Genomic DNA, 24,571 nt, shown 5'->3' with positions numbered 1-24,571 from the left:
AGTGCTCCTTGTCGATGGTGCTGCCACTGTTAGTCAGTGGTGGAGGGTTTGCATATTTGTCGAAGGGGGGAGCAATCAACCCTTTGTTCCGGATAGAGTTGAGTTTCTTTAGTGTTGTTGGAGCTGCACTCATCCAGACAAGTGGAGAGTATTCCATTACACTCCTGACTTGTGCCTTGTAGATGGTAGACAGGCATGGGGTTTGGGGGGGGTGGGGGGTGAGAAGGGATCAGGAGGAGAGTTACACGCCATAGGAATCCTAGCCTTTGACCTGCTCTTGTAAATATGGCTAGTTCAGTTCAGATTCTGATCAATGGTAACCCCCAGGATGTTGGTAGTGGGGGATTCAGTGATGGTAATGTCACTGAATTGAATGTCAAGGGGTGGTAGTTAGATCCTCTCTTGTTAGAGATGTAAGACAGCTCCAATTCCAGTGAGGCAATCTGATCGCTGTGCCCAATAGGGCCACATCCATATCTTTGACCATGGATTCATGGGTTTCCACGGTCTGATTGGCTTTCCCCAGAGTTGCTTGAACGGGAGCCAAGGCCTCTTTGGCTGATTTCCTGAGGTCATCTGACACAATACGGCAGCAGTGCTTTTCGACTTTCTTCACCAAGATACCAGAAAGCACCTCGACCATTAGCAGAGTGGACAGACAACCAGAAATTGACTCTGCCATTTTACCTGCTGATGAGCTCCGAGCCCTCAGGCTCCTTCGATGAGCTTTTGCTCTCAACCTTCTTTTCATCGACTTTTTTGGGCATTTCAGTCGTACAAGATCTTTATTACAATAATTCTGTGGGTTGAGAGTGTAAATACTCCATGGTACTAAGAAAAGGGGCAAAAGGAATAGAGTACTCCAGCAGGAACCACTTCATGCACATCCTCCCCCTACATTGTGCCACAGTAAGTCCTGTTCATCAGTACTTTTAACAAGTGAATGGTGATGCACTGTTCATCATGGAAGTCAAAACCAGCCCAGCTCTAAACAAGCATTTTGAAATCCATTTACAATTGAAAGCTCAAAATGCTTAGTGAAGGGTGAGCCATATTCTTGACTAGGACTAGGATCTGGTGCTCAACCCTGGTGTTGAATTAGATTATCTCAGTTTTTGTAGTAACAAAGGCGACAATTGGCCTCGGTACTCCAAGGGAAATATGGGGAGGGGGATTTGCAAAACATGTTTAAATCTGGGTTCCCACTTCGGCAAAAATGCTGGAGTAATACATACAAGGGCAGGATTGGCCTAGGTTGTGCTGCTCACGGAGAGGTAGTGGCATAGTGTTATTGTCGCTGGACGAGTAATCCAGAGAACCAGAGGCATGCTCTTGGGACCCGGGTTCAAATCCCGCCATGGCAGATGGTGAAATTTGAATTCAATATCTGGAATTAAAAGTCTAAAGGTGACCATCAAACTGTCAATTGTCATAAAATTGTCTGGTTCACTAATGTCTTTGAGGGAAGGAAATCTGCCGTCCTTACCCGGTCTGGCCGAGATGTGACTCCAGATCCACAGCAATGTGCTTGACTCTTAAATGCCCTCAAGGATAGGCAATGAATGCTGGCTCAACCAGCATCGCCCACATCCCGTGAACGAATAAAGAAATACAGAGAAGCGAGGAAAAGTAGCTACTTGGACAAGCAATCGTGAAACTGAAATATGTGCAGCTGTTTTTCCAAGTAGTTCCTTTGGAGAACCCTCAAGGAGAAAATCATTTTGTAAAGGAAGGTGAATATAAGGTTCTAACATCTACTTCAGGGTAAATATTATACTTACCACTTTAGTCTCTTCACCATTTATTTGAAATTCACTTATTACCTCTGTGCCAATACTGTGCGATGCCTGCAATCATGAAAATCACAGACTTTATTCATGGATAATGTACGTTTCACATGATAGGTAGTTTCTTTTCTCCAAAAAATTCAAATGGCAAATTTGCTATTGTTCAATCCATTAATGCAGTTGAAGACGGGTATGTCTTAACTGTTCCAACCTAAAAATTATCTAGGAAAGCATAAATACCATGCCAAAGGAACAGCAGGAAAAAACTGTCCATAACCAAAAGGCAGTAGCACACATTCAACTAAATCAGAGAGCTGTAGAGAAGAAAGGCTAGTTAAGATAGGCAGAAATGTAATATATAAAAATACAGTTAAGTGAGAATGTCATACGAAGAAAGAAATGGTTTGCTTTTACCTCCAGGGATGACAGAAAGTAAATAACTCCATCCTCTACAATTCAGATAAAGATGGAAAAATGCCACACAAAAAATGACAACTAAATTTAATACAAATATGTTAGATTGCATGTTAAAAAATGTCAAAGTAATTCACACTAGAAGCAATTCGCCAAACAGCATTTCATTGTTCAATGGCACTTTACATGAGGCAGTGACGATTTCCTTTTGGTCTGCATGCTCAGCTTGCTACTGTATCATGCCCAAGATAAGGCTGCATTAGAGGATGCAAGGAGATCATTTTGAAATATAACATTCTTGGAAGGCTTGAGAGAGTAGGTGGGGAGGCCTTTTCTCTGGCTGGACAGCCTGCTAACTAGTGGTGGTGGGGGGAGGGGAGAAGACTATCTCACGATATAGGCTGTTAAGGACCGAGATGAGGAGAAATTTCTCCACTCAAAGGAATGTAAATCATCGGAATTCCTGACCGCAGAGGGTTGAGCATATTTCTTTGGCACTGAACCAGGCGATGAATAGGGTGGGAAAAGTGGAGTTGATATTGAAGGTCAGTCATGATCTTATTGAATTGTGGAGCAGCTCCAGGAGCCTGATGGCAAACCCCTGTTCTTATTTCCTCATGAATGTATGACAATTTATTTGACCAAGAAGCATCTCCCATACCTCTCAGATACTTTTGGTTTTAATTCGCAGCTAAAGTAACAAGTTATCTTCCCTGTGACAAAAGGGTTGATTTCTCAGTGATAATTTGTGTGCTTGAGTATAATTTTCCTTCTGCTCCAGGTGCTGAGGGACTGAAATTAACTGCTTCCTGGGAGTTGAACAAATCCTTATCTCCTGAACCAACAATCAAGAGACAAGGGTTATGAACAAAAACATAGCGCAGATGGAGAAGTGGTGTTAACAATCTGGGAAGAACACATTCAACGCAGTGAAGCTCAGTGAGGAACCCCAATGATTTATCCGCAGCAGAACTCTTTGGATCTCTGGTTGAATACCAAGCAGACAATTTTGAGGTTCTTTGCTCTGGACGGTCTCCCTGAGCTTCTGTAGGCTCCGAGATAAGGAGGTGTTAAATAGAGAAAGGCCGATCTGTAATCGCACATCAAATTAAATCGCAACAGTGGGAGCAGCAAACATTGATCCAAACAGCAAATGATAAATTAAGGTTGAACATCTTCGTAAGTTCTTCAGAGTGGAGAACAGACAGAATGAACTTCCGCATAGGATAGTGGACCCTTTCTACTACAGTCAAGCTAGACAGTGAAACTATACAGTGAAATGTTCGAGAGGTGAAATGAATATGGCAGAACACACTGCACCAATGTGTAAATTGTCAGATGAATACAGATTTAAAAATCAGAGTGATATAGCCAGTGGGAATTAGCACATTATGAAAGCAGAAATTTACCAAGCTAAGCCAATAGTTGCAGTACTATTTCTGTATCGGTCATGAGCAAAGAGCTGGAATTATTAAAGAAATGCTTCAATACCTTTGGATGTACATCTTTTTCATTGCTGATTGAGTCTCTCGTATCTCCCTCTAGACTTTTGTTAAAGTCTCTAAAATTAAATTTCCACAACAACGAAAGATCTTTTAACAGCAGAGGGACCTTCAAAGGATTTTTGAATGCTACTTCGACTGTGACTGGTTCTACAAACAACAGAAAGAAAAGCCCAGTACGAATTATAAGAAAGTACAGCATGATGGCAAAACCAATTGTGCAAGGTTTGGAAATGTACAGGATCCTACAGAAACCAATAAATCCTGTTCAACATGAAAAGAAAGGAGTGTTTAAAAATCTTTTCCAATACTGAAATTGAGTAGGATGACCAGATCTTCAAAAGACAAAACCGAGACGCATTAACAAGCTTTGGTAATCATGATGATGAACTAGCTGGATCTTGGCAAGGGGTAGTTGAAGGTATGTGATGACATCTCCTTGAAAATGTGCAGCCAGAGTTGGGAATCCGATTCCGTAGATAGAGTCACTGAGAAGTGTGCAACCAATTTCATTTTAACCCAAAAACTCTTCTCCTGGAACACACTTCCAAGCCTTTCGATACTGTCTCAATGTGCTGTAATTTTACATATTGCTACTCTGCTTCTGTACAAACAACATGCAGTGAAACTACAGGAAATATGAAATAGCAATTCAGAACATCACGGTCAGCAATCCATCCCATTAGTTTGAGTTGAACATGAACAGATTGTGGTAGCATGGGGCAGGATTGCATAATAATAATCTTTATTATTGTCACAAGTACAAAGAAAAGTACAGCACAGGAACAGGCCCTTCTGCGCCCCCAAGCCTGTGCCTCCATGCTGCCCGTCTAAACTAAAATCTTCTACACTTCTTGGGTCCATATACCTCTATTCTCCAAAAATGTGCAGGTTAGGTGGATTGGCCATGATAAATTGCCCTTAGTGTCCAAAATTGCCCTTAGTGTTGGGTGGGGTGACTGGGTTATGGGGATAGGGTGGCGGTGTTGACCTTGGGTAGGGTGCTCTTTCCAAGAGCCGGTGCAGACTCGATGGGCCGAATGGCCTCCTTCTGCACTGTAAATTCTATGATTCCCATCCTATTCATGTATTTGTCAAGATGCCCCTTCAATGTTATTATTGTCACTGCTTCCACCACCTCCACCGGCAGCGAGTTCCAGGCACCTACTACCCTGTGTAAAAAAACCTGCCTCGTATATCTCTTCTAAACCTTGCCCCTCGCACCTTAAATCTATGCCCCCAAGTAATTGACCCTGGGAAAAAGTCTCTGACTATCCACTCTGTCTATGCCCCTCACAATTGTGGAGACCTCTATCAGGTCGCCCCTCAATCTCCATCGTTCCAGTGAGAACCAACCGAGTTTATTCAACCGCTCCTCATAGCTAATGCCCTCCATACCAGGCAACATCCTGGTAAATCTCTTCTGCACCCTCTCTAAAGCCTCCACATCCTTCTGGTAATGTGGCGACCAGAATTGAACACTATACTCCAAGTGTGGCCTAACCTGTTATAGAATAAGGTTCTATGCAGGTTCTATACAAGGGGAGGCAGTGGCCCAGTGGACTAGTAATCCAGGGACCCAGGACTGGGGACCCGGATTCAAATCCCATCACGGCAGATGGTGAAATTTGAATTCAATTAAAATCGGTCATAAAAACCGATCTAGTTCTTTCGGAAGGAAATCTGTCATCTTTACCTGGACCGGCCTATCCGACACCCATGGAGAAATAAAAAGGGTAGGGCGGCATGTGGCACAGTGGTTAGCACTGGGACTGCGGCGCTGAGGACCTGGGTTCGAATCCCGGCCCTGGGTCATTGTCCGTGTGGAGTTTGCACATTCTCCCCATGTCTGTGTGGGTTTCAACCCCACAACCCAAAGATGTGTAGGCTAGGTGGATTGGCCACTCTAAATTGCCCCTTAATTGGAGATAAAATAATTGAGTACTCTAAATTTTTTTTATTTTTTTTTTTAAATAAAAAGAAATTTTTTGGCATACCGCTGTGAATACCTAGTGTTCAAGATGGTCTTATCAAAATCTGGTGTTCAATACCAATACCTGGTGAATCAATACCAGCAACAATAATTACTATATCTGGACCAATAACACATGAACCCATGAGGGTCCAAAATGTTTTAATGGCTATTAACCCTCCCCCATGGAGTGTGAAGTGGGCAAGGTGTGAAATGCAGTCTTGTAAGTAGGCTTACATTAACACTGCAATGAAGTGAAAATCCATTTACAAGCATCTGGCAAATATCATTGAATATCATTTCCATAATGAAAGGTAAAAGGTGCATCCAGAGGATTAAGATACTTGGTTACAATTCACACCCGTCTGCCTTTACTGATGATTTGCCTGATCAATCACATGATTCTGAAGTTTGTTAGAAGTTTAATTCTGCAAGAGTGGTCTGCTGTGAACATACGGCCCTGCCCCATTCCGGAGGCTAACCAGAACAATGGGACGGGGTCATCCTAACTTGCAAAGTGATCGACAGTTCCGCGCAACCACACAGATGGTGCATCGACAAGGGTTATTTCTGCAGCGGGAGCTAATGGGATTGAGGAGGAGGAGGGAGGGCTGAAGGGGTGGAGTGGTTACAAAGCACCAGCAGCTGGTTGGATTGAGCAGCACGTGCCGTGACATGAGAGCCAGGCAACTGGCTTGGCACCGCAAGACCATAAAGAATAGTAACAGAGCCTGCCCCGTCATTCAATAGGATCATGGCTGCTCAGACATTCCTCAAGTGCACTTCCCTGCCATTTCCCCATGAACCCTAGACTCCCTTATTGATCAAGAATCTGTCCATCTCAGTCTTAAGTATGCACATAGATTCTGCCCCCCACAGCTCTCTGTAGCAAGGGGTTCAAAAGACACTCAACCCTCAGAAGAAATTCCTCTTTATCTCAGTCTTTTTCAAGCTCTGCTGTAATATCTTACTAACATTTTCCCCATGACGGGTATTGGGCTAATTGGCCTGTAGTTTCCCACTTTGTCTCCCTCCCATTTCCACAGCCAGAATCGGTCCTGCTCCTTCAATATGCAATTCAGTCTGTTTTTCCTTTGCAACAGGTAACTTAAGTGCAAATCGGCAAAAGAAAAAAAAAAGCACTTTTGAGCAAAGAAGAACACATGACTTAACTACTGGTGAAAAGCTGCTGAAATGCAGATGACTTAATCACTAACTTTCGGTAATTTTCTTAGGAAATTAAGTCTTATTGTGGGTTTGAGAGAACAGGTTTTGAGTAATTTGTTATTTCAATTGGTGAGAAGTATCCAGCAGTTAAAGGTTCACTCCAATGGACGATCAATAACCCCAGTAACTGCAAGTTTTTAATCCTCAAAATTCCAGACATTCTGCAACTTTAGACTGCCCTTCCATAAGTAGTCATAACAGGGGAAGGAGAAAGTGCTCCTGCATTTTAACAAGGAAATACAAGCCAATGGGAAAACAAAGGACTTGCATTTACATAGCGACTGCTGTTACCTCAGGGACTACAAAGTGCTTTAAAACTAATCAAGTGTTTCTGAAGTGCAAATGTTGTAGTCATGCAGAAAACATGCCAGGCGGTCTGCGCACAGCAAGCTCCCACAAACAGCAATGAAATAAACAAAATAATTCATTTTTAGTCATGTTGTTTGACAGATAGATGTTGGCCGTGACATGGGCAGCACTCCACTGCTGTACTTTGGGTATTGTGAGATCCTCTCCATCGAGCCGAGCTGACAGCTACTTCACTGAAAAAGGGTGCAGGATTTTCTACAATTAACAAAGATGCAAAATTTCTAATCTTGCACTGAACAGTCAAGAACTTACATTACAAGTGTCCAGACAGGAGAATTTATTCTGACCGATTTACCTTCTACGACAGCCACAGGGAATCGCAAGTTGTCAGTCTGGCTGTTTAGACAGTACTGAGTCAGCTGAAAGTTCAGTGGTACCGTTCCTTTATTCACCACAGCGGCTACCTGCTCCTCAAGCTCTTTCCATTGCTGTGAGGCTTCGCGCTCGTATTCCTGATCTAAACTGACGTGGGTGGCCGCTTGCTTTTCTCCTAACAGAAATAAGGACAGTTAACAAAGACAATGAATTAAAAGGGCTCTTTTATAGAAATAGAAAATACAGTGCAGAAGGAGGCCATTCGGCCCATCGAGTCTGCACTGACCCCTGAAGCCCTCACTTCCACTTTTATGGTGGTGCCCACTGCTGGGATAAAATAAATGACAAGCTGGCAGGAGAAAATCCCTGTGAAACCCATCTGCTTTTTCACCATCAGGTTTGCTCAGTTTGTAAACTAAAAACGTGTGGTGTGGCATGGCTTCAATTTGGTTGGTATCGTATCCCCCAGTCAAAATAGCGAGTGCGTTTGTAACTGGCCACAACCCGGCCTTCACCCCACCATTCAAACACTTCAGAATTTTTTGCTGTGAAGCTAGTACAAGCAAAACACATTTGCATCATTTACTGCACTATGGTGGCGGCTGGGGAGTTTGGTTATCAAATTACAACATGTAATACGATTGAATAAAGCAGCTGATTAAATGAATGTGTAAATATACGACGGTCACGGTTTGTGCTGAACTCCATCTATAAGGGCTTGCCTCACACCTGTCCACAATCTCTTTTGGATACATATTACATAGAGCTGGATTGAGACAAACTGCATAGGCAGCAAAAAGGTGTTACGACAAAGTTTGTCCCAACAAAAGGTAGGCCAAGAGCTATCCCAAAGAACTGCACTCAACCGTCCAGTACAAATTGAGTGAAATCTACAGGCAAACCTCGTCAATGAAATGGTCTCCCCCATCTGGAGTTCAGTGATACCCTCAGGATGTCAGGAATTGGGAATGAAAACACAAGAATGAGCACTGGGATGAAGAAAGATCACAAAACCAGCCACTCCAGTTGACTTCCAGCCCTAGCTTGGGAAACAAAACTGAAGCCCCAGGTCTCACGTAAACGAAAGTTCAACTTATAACTTTGACGGTCAAACTGGTTATATTACTGGACTAATAAATCAGAGGCCTGGGCTACCAATACAGATAATTGCACAGTGGTAATTTTTGAATTTTAATTCAGTTTTGTTTAAAAACGTATAATGAGAAGATGGTTACGACTAACAGTGACCACAAAGCTATTGAATTGCTGTTAACACAACATCTAGTTCACAAACAGGAAAGGAAAGCCGCTGTCCGCATCTGCTCTTGCAAATATATGACCCCAAATCCCACAGCAGGGAGGCTGCATCTTGACTGCCCCTGACCTTGATATATAAAATCAGGGCAAGAAGTTAATAAACAACCTGGCCTGGGCCACACATATTCCAGTGACAAATTAAATAAAACCCCGCTTATATCTCTCGTCTCTACAAAACTTCAACAATTAAGCAACTAACCTTCAGAAGGTCGTCTGTCATGCCCAAAAAATACCCGAGTTGCTGAGCTGTTAATGCAGGGTAGAGGAAGCTGGGGTAAAGGTCCATCAGGTGAGGATTGGTTTACACTCTGAATCAGAAAGTGAAAATGTTAATAGTTTGATGAAAATCTATTTTAAAAGACGGAAATAAGTGAAACAGTGAAAACGCTCCACTATTCTTTCACTTCCTCTTTCTCACTTATACTTCAGTTCCACTTTTATACCATTAACTTTGATTCTTCTTGTTACTCAATTTACAACAGTGACTATCTTTCTACAGGTGCTTCACTGATTGTAAAGTGCTTCAGGACTCCCTGAGGTTGCGAACAGTGCTACATAAAAGCAAGTTTTGCTTTCATCTTTACTACAAGCATCAGAGAAGAACACCTCAGGAGTTCTGCACTATTTTTCTTACAAGTTAAAAGTCTTCGAGATGGTACAGTAAAGATTCGCCACTATGATTTCTGGGTTGTTCTGTACATGGAGGGGTTGGGTAGAATGGGTCTATATTCTCTGGGATTTAAAAGAAAGAGGTAATTTCATTGAAACACTAAATTAAAAGGCTGGACAGGTTGTTTCCGAGAGAACACAGAACTAACGGCACAGCCTCGGGCTAAGGGATCAGTCACTCAGGACTATGATGAGGAATTTCTTCCCTCTGAGGGCAGTAGATGCTCAATTGTTCAATATAGAATCATAGAATCTACAGTGCAGAAGGAGGCCATTCGGCCCATCGAGTCTCTCCAGTCTCACCCTTTCGAGGGACCAATGCTTACTTCAGCTACTCTTCCTTTTTAGACTTAAGTGTTTTTATTGACTTGTTTTTATATTTTTTGCTTGTTTTCTCTCATTCTAATTTTCCCCTCATTTTTAAGTCATCCTATGTTGTTTCTAAAGTTTCCCCAATTCTCTGGGCTACCACTAATCTTTGCAGCACTGCAAGTCTTTTCGTTTAATTAGGCATCATCCTGAAATAACCACAAGATGGTATATCCCTCCCATAGTCCTTCTCATTGGAATACATCGGCCGAGAGTAATGAAATATCTCCTCAAATGCCTGCCCCTGTCGCTCTACCGTCTTACTTTCCACTTTAGCCAGCTATTTTCATATTCTTCTAACTGCCTTTGAGTGTAAGACAGTAGCTTCAAGCCCAAATTTCTCACCTCCAGACTGAATGCAAAATTGTCATGTTGTGATTGCCTAGATAATCTGTTCAAGTGATATTGGTTGAGGGATAAATATTGATTAGTACACAGAGAACTTCCCTGCTCTTCCTTGAATAATTGCATGGGATATTTTACTCAACCTAAGCAAGCCTGGGGTGCCTTGGTTTACCATTTCATCCAAAATGACATCTCCAACAGTGTGCACTCCCTTCGTACAGGAATGAATACAAATAATCCTTTATTACTACAGGCCTACAATAAATATACTGATTACATTTTTCCTGCCTGAAGAAACAAATAAGCAGAAAGTACAGGCAACAGCCGACCAATGCTGGTACAGCCCTTGAACAGTCTACATTTTAAAGGCAAATTGGGAATAGAAATATAAAATTATACGGCTTAGGCCATTGCAAGACCACAGTGACTGGAGTTGAGGGGGTCAAACTAACACTGGGGTAGAAAACCACAAAAGAGAACATTAGACAAATATAAGCTAAAGAAAATTAAAAACAATCAACTATACCTTAGAAGAGAAGAAACTGAATAGTGTAGAAGAACAAAGGCAGCTCGGGATACAGGTGAAAAAAAATCATTAAAAGCAACATGGCAGGTCCGCAATCCAATTACTACCGACCAAAGAAGGAATCAAAAAGCCAGGTCCAGTATAATTTTCGGATTTTCTTACCTTATAAACATACAGGTACTCCCTAAGGAAAGCTTCCTGCTGAGCTGCTGTTTGCTTACTGTCATTGATCAAAATATGCCTGAAGGCCGACACTGCATTGTCCAGCTGTCGCAGGGTAAAGGACTGCCGACCAATCGTGAAATTAATATGATCCTCTGCCAGATTCCATCCTTTACCTTTGTAAACTTGCATGGCTTGACTGTAACACCGCAAGGCATGTTTGCGCTGTAAGAAAGCATATAACCAATTTGACCAAGATTGCTGAATGTGAGAAAGCAAGGTAAACCATCTATTGTGATCCCAAACCAGACCCCAAAAGTGGCTAGGAAACTGGACCAAAACCCCAATAATTTAGTTTATTTGTAAGGCTGTGCGAAAAGAATGATTCGCTGCAGGACTGATTACATGGAAAAATAGGACTTTGGTTTTTCTAAAACAAAACTTTATTTTGAATATGATATTGAACTTTTCACACCTTAAAAGAACAGCTAACAATTACTCCTGAACACTACTTCTCTTAATTCCCATTGAACAACACATTTCTCAATCTATCTTGGATTAGATGGGCATACAGTACTTGCTTCATAAAAATGAAATGAAAATCATTTATTGTCACAAGTAGGCTTCAATGAAGTTACTGTGAAAAGTCCCTAGTCGTCACATTCCGGCACCTGTTCGGGGAGGCTGTTACGGGAATTGAACCGTGCTGCTGGCCTGCCTTGGTCTGCTTTCAAAGCCAGCGATTTAGCCCAGTGTGCTAAACAGCCCCTCAGGGGCTTGGCTCTTGTTAGAACCCCTTCAGACTCTGGCTGATGGTCTTCAAAAAGCTGGTTCACCTGCCGTGTTTCAGCTTCTTCCATGTCCCCAGACAAGACTATTCTGCTTTACAGATTATTACACTTTTATAACTATCCGACTGTGAGAGAATTGTGGACTCAGTTTCAGGCAGATCAGAATTCACCTCTTATCTCTCCCAAAGTTTCTCCAAAAACGAACTGCCTCTCTGCATTCCTGGGCTCCACCCAGCAATGATCGCATCTCCCTAAACTGAAAAACAAATAATTTCTGCAGGCTGCAAAGCACATCAACTCCCCAGGACTTCCCCAGTCAAACTACATTCCTCCGGTCAATTTTGCCTGCTGTTTCCTACAAGTTCCCAGGCCTTTATAAAACACAATAATTTTTAAAGACATGACCACTGCAGTCAAACACACTATAACCCCAGGCTTAACCCTTAAATTGTTCCAATATTTAGATGCTAATATTCCTAACATCCTCCATTCGTCACACCATCTACTGAAGCTTTGATTGAAGCACGGAGAATCCAAAGTGCAAATTTTAAGAGTTTTAAATATTTAGGTACTCTACACGTGAAGTGCTTACCAAGAGAATATTTTTAAAATTACATGTACTAATCCCAAATATTTATTTGACTTGGTCTGAATGATCCCCTCCTGCACTGTACAGATTGTGTTTGCCACTTACTTACAGGGTTCTCCTTCCACGGTCTCCCATTTCAATTCTCAACAAATGCAGACATAGTGGTTAACCAAACCAAAGGAATTCTAACAAGACACTTTTATACACTGATCAGAGTTCCTAATATGAGCTGACACCCCCGCATCATGAGCTGACACCCCTTATCTTCACTGAAGAATCCTAGACTCAGTATGTGACAAGTTGATTGGATGCATAACTAAAGGTCAGTGGAATGGATTTGCTCAGAATTTGGTTACGAGCATTCTTCACTTCAGTCCCTCCAAGTGGACCCAGTATTTACTCATTATCAGAGTTCGTTAAATCTGCAAAGTCTACTTTACCGACTATGTTTTTTAGTGGAGATGGCGGTGGTTAAGGATAGCTGAATTTTCAATTGAGCGACAGGCCAACTTGCATCCTTCAGTTCAAGACCACTAACAAACTGGGGTTGTTAGAGTTACTAAGCGCAGAAGGAGGCCATTCAGTCCATCGAGTAACACGGACCCACTGAAAGAGCACCCAACCTAGGCTCACTCCTCCAGCCCCATCTAACTTGCACATCTTTGGACTGTGGGAGGAAACTGAAGCACCCGGAGGAAACCTAGCAGACACAGGGAGAAAGTGCAAACTCCACACAGTCACCCATGGCTGGAATTGAACCTGGGTCCCTGGAACTGTGAGGCAACAGTGCTAACAACTGCGCCACCGTACCGCCCCTTTTTTAAAGTCAAATTATTCATTTGATGGTCAGGATATAAACTTTACACCACCAACATTTGGTCCATGTGAAGAATGATTTCCAAGAACTGGTTTGTAATATCTATTATCTAACAGATACTGAGTGCTAAAGTTCTATAGTTAAGTATAATCTGTTTTCTCTTGCTTAGTTTGAATTCTTAACATATTGATTTGTCACGGTGTCCCAAGATGGAGTCTGTTATTTGTTCATTACATTTGTAGGGCATGTCTTAAATGGTTAAAAGTGTTGACCATTTGCCCTGCTCCCTGCTCTCACCAATGGAAGCTGGGCCAGGCAAGTAGACTGTGCATTTTCACCACAACTATCTGGAGTGGGCTTGAATCCCTGCGATCCTTCTTGCACATTCCAACATTTTATCCCTTGCTTTGGTGTTAATGATTTCCCATTTTAGTCTCTTCAGCCCAATATCTAAATCTTTGCTAAATACAATAAAAAATAGTCCTAGAACAGAGCCCAATGCAGTACCACTACCCAATTAAAAACTACGCTGTCCTTACGCTGAATTGTTCTTATTGTTCCCTTCCTTCTCTCCGGTTTGGAATCCAATTTTCCAACTTTCCTTGAATTTCTCTAATAATCTTGTGTACCCGTTTCCCCACCCCATCCAGTCCCCCACAAATACTTCTCAAACTTCATACATGACACATTCATCATATTTCGCTTATATCCGTCACCCCCTCAAGAGTTCAATCAGATCTATCATGCACAATCTACATTTCATAAATCTCTAGCTACTTCAAACTATTTTTTTTCTCCAAGTTGAGATATTTAACAATTTTGCATTTCAAGATTTCCAGATTTTCCCTACCAGACGTTAAACTTACCAGCTAATTTCCCTTTGACAATGCATAACTACAATGGCCACCCTACATTCACTGACACGCATCCACTCAACGCAATCCTGAAATACCATTACTAGAGTCTCCAGTATTTTGTTATTTTCCTAAGCATCGTCAGACATATCCCATCAAATCTTTGACCCCTTTAGCTTAGCTAGCGGCTCAAATTATTTTTAATGAAATATTTCTCATCTCACTTCTAACTTGTCCCCAACATTCCTCTCTCTTGCAAAGTAAAAGTCCTCAGCAAATATTTATCCTCTAGCTATTGCTTATAGCAATTAATTCTCTTTTCCAGCCCACTATCAGGATACAACCTATTCTGTTCTCGGATTTGGATTTGTTTATTGTCACGTGTACTGACGTACAGTGAAAAGTATTTTTCTGTGAGAAGCTGAACAGATCATTGAGTACATGGAAAGAAAAGGGAATAAAAGAAAATATATAATAAGGCAACACAAGGTACACAATGTAACTACATAAGCACCGGCATCGGATGAAGCATACAGGGGTATAGTGTTAATCAGGTCAGTCCATAAGAGGGTCATTTAGGAGTCTGGTGACAGTGGGGAAGAAGCTGTTTTTGAGTCTGTTCGCGCGTGTTCTCAGACTTCTGTATCTCCTGCCCGATGGAAGAAGTTGGAAGAGTAAACTGGGTGGGAGGGGCTTTGATTATGCTGCCCACTTTCCCCAGGCAGCGGGAGGTGTAGATGGAGTCAATGGATGGAAGGCAGGTTCGTGAGATGGACTGGGCGTGTTCACGATTCTCTGAAGTTTCTTGCGGTCTGGGCCAAGCAGTTGCCATACCAGGCTGTGATGCAGCCAGATAGGATGCTTTCTATGGTGCATCTGTAAAAGTTGGTAAGGGTTAATGTGGACATGCCGAATTTCCTTAATTTCCTGAGGAAGTATAGGCGCTGTTGTGTTTTCTTGGTGGTAACGTCGACGTGGGTGAACCAGGACAGATTTTGGAGATGTGCACCCCTAGGATTTTGAAACTGCTAACCATCTCCACCTTGGCCCCGTTGATGCTGACAGGGGTGTGTACAGTACTTTGCTTCCTGAAGTCAATGACCAGCTCTTTAGTTTTGCTGGCATTGAGGGAGAGATTGTTGTCGCTGCACTACTCCACTAGGTTCTCTATCTCCCTCCTGTATTCTGACTCGTTGTTATTCGAGATCCGGCCCACTATGGTTGGATCGTCAGCAAACTTGTAGATAGAGTTGGAACCAAATTTTGCCACGCAGTCGTGTGTGTACAGGGAGTAGAGTAGGGAGCTAAGTACGCAGCCTTGCAGGGCCCCGGTATTGAGGACTATTGTGGAGGTGGTGTTGTTGTTCATTCTTAATGATTGTCATCTGTTGGTCAGAAAATAGAGGATCCAGTTGCAGAGTGGGGAGCCATGTCCTAGGTTTTGGAGCTTTGATATGAGCTTGGCTGGGATTCTGGTGTTGAAGGCAGAGCTGTAGTCAATAAATAAGAGTCTGATGTAGGAGTACTTGTTGTCGAGGTACTCTAGGGATGAGTGGAGGGCCAGGGAAATGGCGTCTGCTGTGGACCGGTTGCGATGGTATGCGAATTGCAGTGGATCAAGGCGTTCTGGGAGTATGGAGGTGATGCGCTTCATGATCAACTTCTCGAAGCACTTCATTACGACTGAAGTCAGGGCCACCGGACGGTAGTCATTGAGGCACGTTGCCGGATTCTTCTTTGGTACCGGTATGATGGTGGTCTTCTTGATGCAGGTGGGGACCTTGGAGTGGAGTAGGGACCGGTTAAAGATGTCTGCGAACACCCCTGCCAGCTGGTCCGCGCAGGCTTTGAGTGCACGACCAGGGATCCCGACCTGGCCCGTCGCCTTCCGAGGGTTCACTTTCAGGAAGGCCGATCTGACTTCGGAAGCTGTGATGGTGGGTATGGGTGAGTTATGGGCTGCTGGGGCACTCGACAGTGGATTGTTGGTTACCTGCTCGAACCGAGCATAGAATGCATGGTGTCTTTTGGTAACTCTTGGTGTTTAAAAAAAAAAAATTCTTATTAGGTTACTCCTTGTTGCTGGCCTCGAACAGGTTTTGGAACAGACCGACAAACTGCCCCCAAGTATCCAGGAAGCCTTCCACTAACCCTCGGGTGGCGTACTTAATCTTCTCCAGGTGGAGAAATTCCGAGAGGTCAGCGAGCCAGTCTGCAGCTGTGGGAGGTGCTGCCGATCGCCAGCCGAGCAGGATTCTCCGGCGTGCGATTAGGGAAACGAAAGCAAGGGCGTTGGCCCCCTTCCCCATGAGTAACTCTGGCTGCTCCGATACCCCGGAGATTGCCACTATTGGGCATGGCTTCACCCTCACCCCCACAACCTTGGACATTGCCTCGGAGAAGGCTGTCCAGAACCCAGCAAGCTTGGGGCAAGCCCAAAACATGTGGGTGCTTGGCCGGGCCCCTCTGGCACCGCTTGCATTTGTCCTCCACCTCCGGGAAGAACCTGCTCATTCGGGTTCTGGTCAGGTGCGCTCTGTGCACCACTTTGAGCTGCATTAGGCTTCGCCTTGCGCAGGAGGTGGTAGAGTTCACCCTGCTCAGTGCTTCGCTCCAGAGTCCCCATCCTACCTCTGTCCCCAGTTCGTGTACACGTACACGTACACACACACGTACACACACACACGTACACACACACACGTACACACACACACGTACACACACACACGTACACACACACACACACACACACACACACACTTGAGGGGAGAGTGGGGATCTGTGTCCAGTCTCTGGATATCTGGATCCCCAGGTAGCGGAATCTGTTCCCGGCTGTTTTGAACAGGAGCCCCTCCAGCTCTCTCCCTCCCCCATTTGGGTTCACTGGGAATGCCTCGCTTTGGCCCAGGTTAAGTTTGTAGCCCGAGAAGGTTCCAAACTCTTTCAGCATTTGCAGTATTGCCTTCAGTCCCTCCTGTGGCTTTGAGACAAAGAGGACCAGGTCATCTGCATAGAGTGAGACTCTGTGCTCTCTGTCTCCTCTCCGGATTCCCTTCCAGCTTTTCGCGTCCCGCAGGGCTATCGCCAGGGGTTCGATGGCTAGCGCTAACAAGAGTGGGGACAGGGGGCAGCCCTGTCTTGTTCCTCTCTGCAACTGGAGTATTTAGAGCTGGTGGTGTTAGTTCGGACACTCACTTTGGGAGCGTTGTACAGGGGCCTCACCCAGGCGGTGAACCCCGCTCCTAGCCCAAACCGTTCCAGTACCTCGAGAAGGTACTTCCATTCGACTCTGTCGAAGGCCTTTTCTGCGTCCAGGGAGACGATCACCTCTGGTGTTCTCTCCCCAGAGGGGGTCATTATTACGTTCAGCAGCCGCCTGATGTTCACTGTGAGCTGTCTACCCTTGACAAAGTCGGTTTGGTTCTCTGCAACCAGCTCTGGTACACAGCCCTCCTGCCTTTTGGCCAGGACTTTTGCAAGTATTTTCACATCCACGTTCAGCAGTGAAATGGGTCTGTATGATCCGCATTCCGTCAGGTCTTTATCTTTTTTGGGTATCAGTGAAATTGTGGCCTGCGCTAGTGTTGGGGGCAGGGTGCCCTTGCCAGTGAGTCCACGAACATGTCTCTTAGGTGTGGGGTCAGGACTGGTGCAAATTTTTTGTAGAAGTCCGCCGGGAACCCATCGGATCCCGGTGCCTTCCCCGCCTGCATGGAGCTGATGCTCGCCATGATTTCTCCCACGTCTATTGGTGCTTCCAGCTCCGCCCGTCTGTCTTCCCCCACAACTGGTAGTTCCAGTCCGTCTAGGAACAGTTTCATCCCCGCATCCCCATTGGGGGGCTCGGAGGTGTACAGTCCCAGGTAGAAGGTCTCAAATGCCCGATTGACCTCCTTTGGTTCTGTTACCAGTCTGCCTCTGCTATCCTTTACCTGCGCTATTTCCCTTGTGGCTGCCTGCTTTCTCAGCTGGTGAGCCAATAGACGACCAGCCTTGGCTCCGTGTTCGTAGAAGGTCCCCCGTGTCTGACGGAGTTGGTACACTGCTTTCCTAGTGGATAGCAGGTTAAAGTCCATTTGCACCTTTTTCCTCTCCGCCAGCAGCCCTACGGTCGGGGCCTCCGAGTATTTTCTGTCGACTTCCAGGATGGAGTCCACCCAGTTGTTGCCTGGCCACCCTCTCTTCCCTATCTCTGCTTGCCTTGTAGGCTATGATCTCTCCTCTAATCACGGCCTTCAGTGCCTGCCAGAACGTGGAGGGTGAGACCTCCCCGTTTTGGTTGTTACTCACGTAGTCGCGTATGGCCCGCAATGTTTTCTGACAGAAGGCCTTGTCGGCCAGGAGGTCCGTGTCCAGCCTCCATGTGGGGCGCTGGGCATGGCCTGTCTCCAACCTCACATCCATATAGAGTGGAGCGTGGTCAGAGATAACGATCGCGGAGTACTCCGTTCCCGTGATCCCTGGAAGCACCGATTTCCCCACTGCAAAGAAGTCGATACGGGTGTATACCTTGTGTACTTGTGAGAAGTATGAAAATTCCTTCTCTCCCGGGTGCAAGAACCTCCATGGGTCCACCGCTCCCACCTGCTCCATAAATGCTCCTAGTTCCCTAGCCATGCCAGTCTTTTTCCCTGCTCTGGAGCTTGATCAGTCGGTCAGTGGGTCCTGTACACAGTTGAAGTCGCCTCCCATGATCGGTCGGTGTGTGTCAAGGTCGGGGATTTCTGCCATGGTCTTCTTTATGAATTCTGTGTTGTCCCAGTTGGGAGCGTACACATTTACCAGTACGACCGGTCGGTGCCCCTTCCAGGACACCGCTGACCACGGGTCCGTAACTGTCTTGGTTTCCGTAAAGCTCATCCTCTTACTAATTAATATTGCTACTCCCCTAGCCCTCGTCCCATAGCATAACTGGTATGTCTGTCCCACCCAGCCCTTCCTTACCAGTCGTCGGTCCTTCTCCCTCAGGTGCGTCTATTGTAGGTAGATAATGTTTGCTTTCAGGCTTCTTAGGTGGGTGAAGACTCTGGATCTTTTGACCGGGCCGTTGAGTCCCCTTACGTTCCAGGTAATATTCCTGGTGAGGGGTTTTTGACCCCCCCGGTCCTGCGGGGTCAGCCATACTTACCTGGTGGATGCACCCCTGCCCTCCGGGGTTTCCCTTCGTTAGGGGGCCGTACAAAATGGCCACGGTCACCGCTCTCACCATTAGGTCGGGCCCCAGGTCTCCAGGGTTTCCTTTTGTCCAGTGTGCACCCACCATGGCCGCCAGCTGTGTGTACGCCACGTGGCTGCGCCCCTGCACTCCAGGGTCTCCCTTCATCCTGAAGCCCTCCCGAGTGGCTGTTTGTGGCACCGTCTTGGTTCCTCGCCCTGCTCCATGCCTGCCGAGGCCGGTGTTCGTGCTGCTTATCTACCTCACCCTTTCCTTTGCTTCTCTTTTGTTCTGCGCTCTCCCCCCGACTCCTCTCCCCCCCCCCTTAGTCCCTGTCCCTCTGCCCCCCCCCCCCCCCCACCCCCGTGTTCTTCCCCCCATCTGCCTTGCCCCCCCCTTCTCTTTGTGCCAGGCGCTCCCTCTCCCCTGAGAAGCGCGCTGCCGTCCTCCTTTCTTCCTGCCCTCCCGTGTTAGCCCTCCTCGCTAGCACGGTGGCCCCCCTCCCAGCACTTGCCCTGTTCTGGTCCTGTTTTACCTTCCTTTTGCTAGCCCTGGTCTCGCCCTCCTGTCCGCCTTTTTCACCCTCATTCGCCTTGCTTCGCTCCCCCCCCCCCATGGCATTGAGAGGTGGAACGAGCCCGGGAACGAGTCAGCACAGTCCCACACAGTGCACCAAACACGTGTGTACAGTTTGTGATCGTATTGTCGCTGTTTGCGGTCTGCCCGCTGCTCTTTGTTCCGATTCTTCCTTTCGTTTCCATCCCCGTCGCTTTCATGATGGCCGTTGTGGCTGTCCCTCCCCCAGTTTGTTCGCTCCAACAAACTCCTCCGCTGCCGCTGGGGTGTTAAAAAACAGCTCCTTCCCCTCAAATGTTACCCAGTGTTTGGCTGGGAATAACATCCCAAATTGCACATTACTTTTGTAGAGTGCTGATTTGGCTCTGTTGAATTCAGCCCTTCTTTTGGCCAGGTCCGCCCCAATGTCCTGGTCACCCTTATGGTCTTCCCTTCCCCCGTGCTCGCTTTCGTCTGCCGGGCCCACTTTAGGATTTTTTCTGTGTCTTGGAACCTGTGCAGATTCACGATAATCGCTCTGGGCTGCTCCCTGGGTTTGGGCCTGGGTCGGAGCGACCTGTGCGCCCTGTCTATTTCTGGGGGGTTTGGAAACTTCTCCCTTCCCACTAGCTTGCCCAGCATTTGCATGACGTAGCCTGTTGGATCTCTGCCCTCCATCCCCTCTGGCAGACCCACTATTTTAACATTCTGCCGTCTGGACGCATTTTCCTCATCCTCCACTTTCCCTCTTAGGCTCCCCTGGGTCGTTACCAGCCTTTTCACCTCTTCCTGAGTTACCATCCTGTCGCTCTGGTCAGAGGCAGCCCTCTCCAACTCCTGAATAGTTTTCTCCTGCACCTCCACCTTCCTTTCCAGGCCGTTGATGGTTCGCTGCATTTTTTCTGTTGTCTCCGCCAGCATCTCCATCATTGTGTGGAGCTCCGTCCCGAGTGCCTCCCTCATGGCGTTTATCTCCGTTTTTATGACGTTTATTTCCGTTTTCAGCACGCTTCTCCATTCCTCCCTGTGCGGGGGGGGGGGGGGGGGGGGGGGGAATGGTCGCCACGTCCTGTTCCTGCTCCGCTGCTCGGCTCGCCAGCTTTTCCGCTTCCTGATTCGCCTGAACCTCCGCCTCGCCCCGTGGGGTCGTCTGCCTGCGCGGCCGCAGCTCCTGCTTTTTTCTTTCGCTGCTGTTCCTTCTTACATCTCGCCGTCCCCTCAATTTATTATTTGAAGGCATATTTCTGTTTGTGCCTTTCTCTTTTTTTCCTGGGTTTTGGTGCGAAAAATAAATTTATTTTTTTTGTTCCCCCCAAAGAAAATAAAAACCGCAAGCGTTTAAAAAAAAAAAAATCCTTTTAAAAACGATTTTTTTTTTTTTTTTTTAAATAAAAAGGGATTTTGTTTTTTGAAAGTTTATTTTTCCCTTTAAAAAAGATTGTCTTTTAAAAAAAAAAAAAAATTTGCAGGAGAGGAACAAGGAAGGTTAAATTTATAATTTTTTTTTTTTTAATTAATTTTTTTTTTTTTTGTTTGAAAAAAAACCCAACTTTTGTCCTTGTGATCCTCTCCGTGCTCCGACTTTCAGGCCGTTTCTGAGCGATCCCCACTCCTCCCCCACGTGCAGCTCACCGGGACCAGTCTCTCCTTTTTTTTCTCTCCCTCTCCAGCTCCATGGATCGGAGCTTTGCCGCCTGGGCAGGGCCGAATTCGCGGAGCCTAAAGAATTGATTTTGTTTTTTTAATTCCCTGGGAAAACGCGCCCAAAAAAGCCGTGATTTTGTGGCTGTGCGGGAGCGTCTTTTCCTGGGAAATATTTTTCAGACACAGGAAGGAAAATGCTGAACTGATGCCAAAGGATAGCGACAAAGACATCTGAACCCATGTTTCCAGGTTAATTTTATAAAACCAAGTTTCCAATTCTAGATATCCACCACCATGCTCCCAGCTGCCTGTCAATGCCATTTTGTTACTTACCCAAGCTTTATGACTGTACAGCCTAACTAAGCAATTCATGGCTCTTTTCTCCAAATACATATCAGATTTACAATGGTTACAAGCAAGGTCCGTCTTCTGCAAAATATGTCCTCAAGCTAATTTTGCAAAATTTCACAAGGGATGCGACTGACGGATACCAAGTAACAGTAAAGAAAGCAAGTTATTTTAGAAACATTCATGGCAATAAATTTACTTGCATCACATTTATAATGCAAGGGAGACAGAGAGAGAGAGACGGGCAGAGAGAGAGAGACGGGCAGAGAGAGAGAGACGGGCAGAGAGAGAGAGACGGGCAGAGAGAGAGAGACGGGCAGAGAGAGAGAGACGGGCAGAGAGAGAGAGACGGGCAGAGAGAGAGAGACGGGCAGAGAGAGAGAGACGGGCAGAGAGAGAGAGACGGGCAGAGAGAGAGAGACGGGCAGAGAGAGAGAGACGGGCAGAGAGAGAGAGACGGGCAGAGAGAGAGAGACGGGCAGAGAGAGAGAGACGGGCAGAGAGAGAGAGACGGGCAGAGAGAGAGAGACGGGCAGAGAGAGAGAGACGGGCAGAGAGAGAGAGACGGGCAGAGAGAGAGAGACGGGCAGAGAGAGAGAGACGGGCAGAGAGAGAGAGACGGGCAGAGAGAGAGAGACGGGCAGAGAGAGAGAGACGGGCAGAGAGAGAGAGACGGGCAGAGAGAGAGAGACGGGCAGAGAGAGAGAGAGAGACGGGCAGAGAGAGAGAGAGAGACGGGCAGAGAGAGAGAGAGAGACGGGCAGAGAGAGAGAGAGAGACGGGCAGAGAGAGAGAGAGAGACGGGCAGAGAGAGAGAGAGAGACGGGCAGAGAGAGAGAGAGAGACGGGCAGAGAGAGAGAGAGAGACGGGCAGAGAGAGAGAGAGAGACGGGCAGAGAGAGAGAGAGAGACGGGCAGAGAGAGAGAGAGAGACGGGCAGAGAGAGAGAGAGAGACGGGCAGAGAGAGAGAGACGGGCAGAGAGAGAGAGACGGGCAGAGAGAGAGAGACGGGCAGAGAGAGAGAGACGGGCAGAGAGAGAGAGACGGGCAGAGAGAGAGAGACGGGCAGAGAGAGAGAGACGGGCAGAGAGAGAGAGACGGGCAGAGAGAGAGAGACGGGCAGAGAGAGAGAGACGGGCAGAGAGAGAGAGACGGGCAGAGAGAGAGAGACGGGCAGAGAGAGAGAGACGGGCAGAGAGAGAGAGACGGGCAGAGAGGCAGAGACGGGCAGAGAGGCAGAGACGGGCAGAGAGGCAGAGACGGGCAGAGAGGCAGAGACGGGCAGAGAGGCAGAGACGGGCAGAGAGGCAGAGACGGGCAGAGAGGCAGAGACGGGCAGAGAGGCAGAGACGGGCAGAGAGGCAGAGACGGGCAGAGAGGCAGAGACGGGCAGAGGCAGAGACGGGCAGAGGGAGAGGGGGCAGAGGGAGAGGGGGGCAGAGGGAGAGGGGGGGCAGAGGGAGAGGGGGGCAGAGGGAGAGGGGGGCAGAGGGAGAGGGGGGCAGAGGGAGAGGGGGGCAGAGGGAGAGGGGGGCAGAGGGAGAGGGGGGCAGAGGGAGAGGGGGGCAGAGGGAGAGGGGGGCAGAGGGAGAGGGGGGCAGAGGGAGAGGGGGGCAGAGGGAGAGGGGGGCAGAGGGAGAGGGGGGCAGAGGGAGAGGGGGGCAGAGGGAGAGGGGGGCAGAGGGAGAGGGGGGCAGAGGGAGAGGGGGGCAGAGGGAGAGGGGGGCAGAGGGAGAGGGGGGCAGAGGGAGAGGGGGGCAGAGGGAGAGGGGGGCAGAGGGAGAGGGGGGCAGAGGGAGAGGGGGGCAGAGGGAGAGGGGGGGCAGAGGGAGAGGGGGGCAGAGGGAGAGGGGGGCAGAGGGAGAGGGGGGCAGAGGGAGAGGGGGGCAGAGGGAGAGGGGGGCAGAGGGAGAGGGGGGCAGAGGGAGAGGGGGGCAGAGGGAGAGGGGGGCAGAGGGAGAGGGGGGCAGAGGGAGAGGGGGGCAGAGGGAGAGGGGGGCAGAGGGAGAGGGGGGCAGAGGGAGAGGGGGGCAGAGGGAGAGGGGGGCAGAGGGAGAGGGGGGCAGAGGGAGAGGGGGGCAGAGGGAGAGGGGGGCAGAGGGAGAGGGGGGCAGAGGGAGAGGGGGGCAGAGGGAGAGGGGGGCAGAGGGAGAGGGGGGCAGAGGGAGAGGGGGGCAGAGGGAGAGGGGGGCAGAGGGAGAGGGGGGCAGAGGGAGAGGGGGGCAGAGGGAGAGGGGGGCAGAGGGAGAGGGGGGCAGAGGGAGAGGGGGGGCAGAGGGAGAGGGGGGCAGAGGGGAGAGGGGGGCAGAGGGAGAGGGGGGCAGAGGGAGAGGGGGGCAGAGGGAGAGGGGGGCAGAGGGAGAGGGGGGCAGAGGGAGAGGGGGGCAGAGGGAGAGGGGGGCAGAGGGAGAGGGGGGCAGAGGGAGAGGGGGGCAGAGGGAGAGGGGGGCAGAGGGAGAGGGGGGCAGAGGGAGAGGGGGGCAGAGGGAGAGGGGGGCAGAGGGAGAGGGGGGCAGAGGGAGAGGGGGGCAGAGGGAGAGGGGGGCAGAGGGAGAGGGGGGCAGAGGGAGAGGGGGCAGAGGGAGAGGGGGCAGAGGGAGAGGGGGGCAGAGGGAGAGGGGGGCAGAGGGAGAGGGGGGCAGAGGGAGAGGGGGCAGAGGGAAAGGGGGGCAGAGGGAAAGGGGGGCAGAGGGAGAGGGACAAAGGGGGAGGGAGAGGGACAGAGGGAGGGAGAGGGACAGAGGGAGGGAGAGGGACAGAGGGAGGGAGAGGGACAGAGGGAGGGAGAGGGACAGAGGGAGGGAGAGGGACAGAGGGAGGGAGAGGGACAGAGGGAGGGGGAG

The 24,571-nt window shown here is 47.9% G+C and overlaps 1 protein-coding gene and 1 long non-coding RNA gene across 5 annotated transcripts in view; one reads left to right on the top strand and one right to left on the bottom strand.

Moving 5' to 3' along the window:
- LOC140385877 (uncharacterized) overlaps positions 1-3,691 on the top strand; it is a 154,555-nt gene extending 150,864 nt beyond the window's left edge. The window contains exon 2 of the long non-coding RNA XR_011933489.1: positions 2,983-3,691. This is a non-coding gene — a long non-coding RNA (uncharacterized lncRNA). The remainder of the gene's footprint in view (positions 1-2,982) is intronic.
- The window catches only part of trappc8 (trafficking protein particle complex subunit 8), a 228,050-nt gene that overhangs the window by 64,513 nt on the left and 138,966 nt on the right, over positions 1-24,571 (bottom strand). For all 4 annotated transcript variants that reach the window (XM_072468480.1, XM_072468481.1, XM_072468482.1 and 1 more), the window contains 5 exons: positions 10,975-11,199; positions 9,103-9,211; positions 7,567-7,761; positions 3,693-3,853; positions 1,782-1,847 (listed from right to left, as the gene is read on the bottom strand). In XM_072468480.1, coding sequence (XP_072324581.1) covers positions 1,782-1,847; positions 3,693-3,853; positions 7,567-7,761; positions 9,103-9,211; positions 10,975-11,199 — 756 coding nt within the window. The remainder of the gene's footprint in view (positions 1-1,781; positions 1,848-3,692; positions 3,854-7,566; positions 7,762-9,102; positions 9,212-10,974; positions 11,200-24,571) is intronic.

The sequence above is a fragment of the Scyliorhinus torazame genome, chromosome 11 (genome assembly GCF_047496885.1).
Source record: "Scyliorhinus torazame isolate Kashiwa2021f chromosome 11, sScyTor2.1, whole genome shotgun sequence".
NCBI classification, from domain to species: domain Eukaryota; kingdom Metazoa; phylum Chordata; class Chondrichthyes; order Carcharhiniformes; family Scyliorhinidae; genus Scyliorhinus; species Scyliorhinus torazame.
Note: the sequence above shows the minus strand (reverse complement) of the source record. Positions and strands in the feature narration are given on the sequence as shown.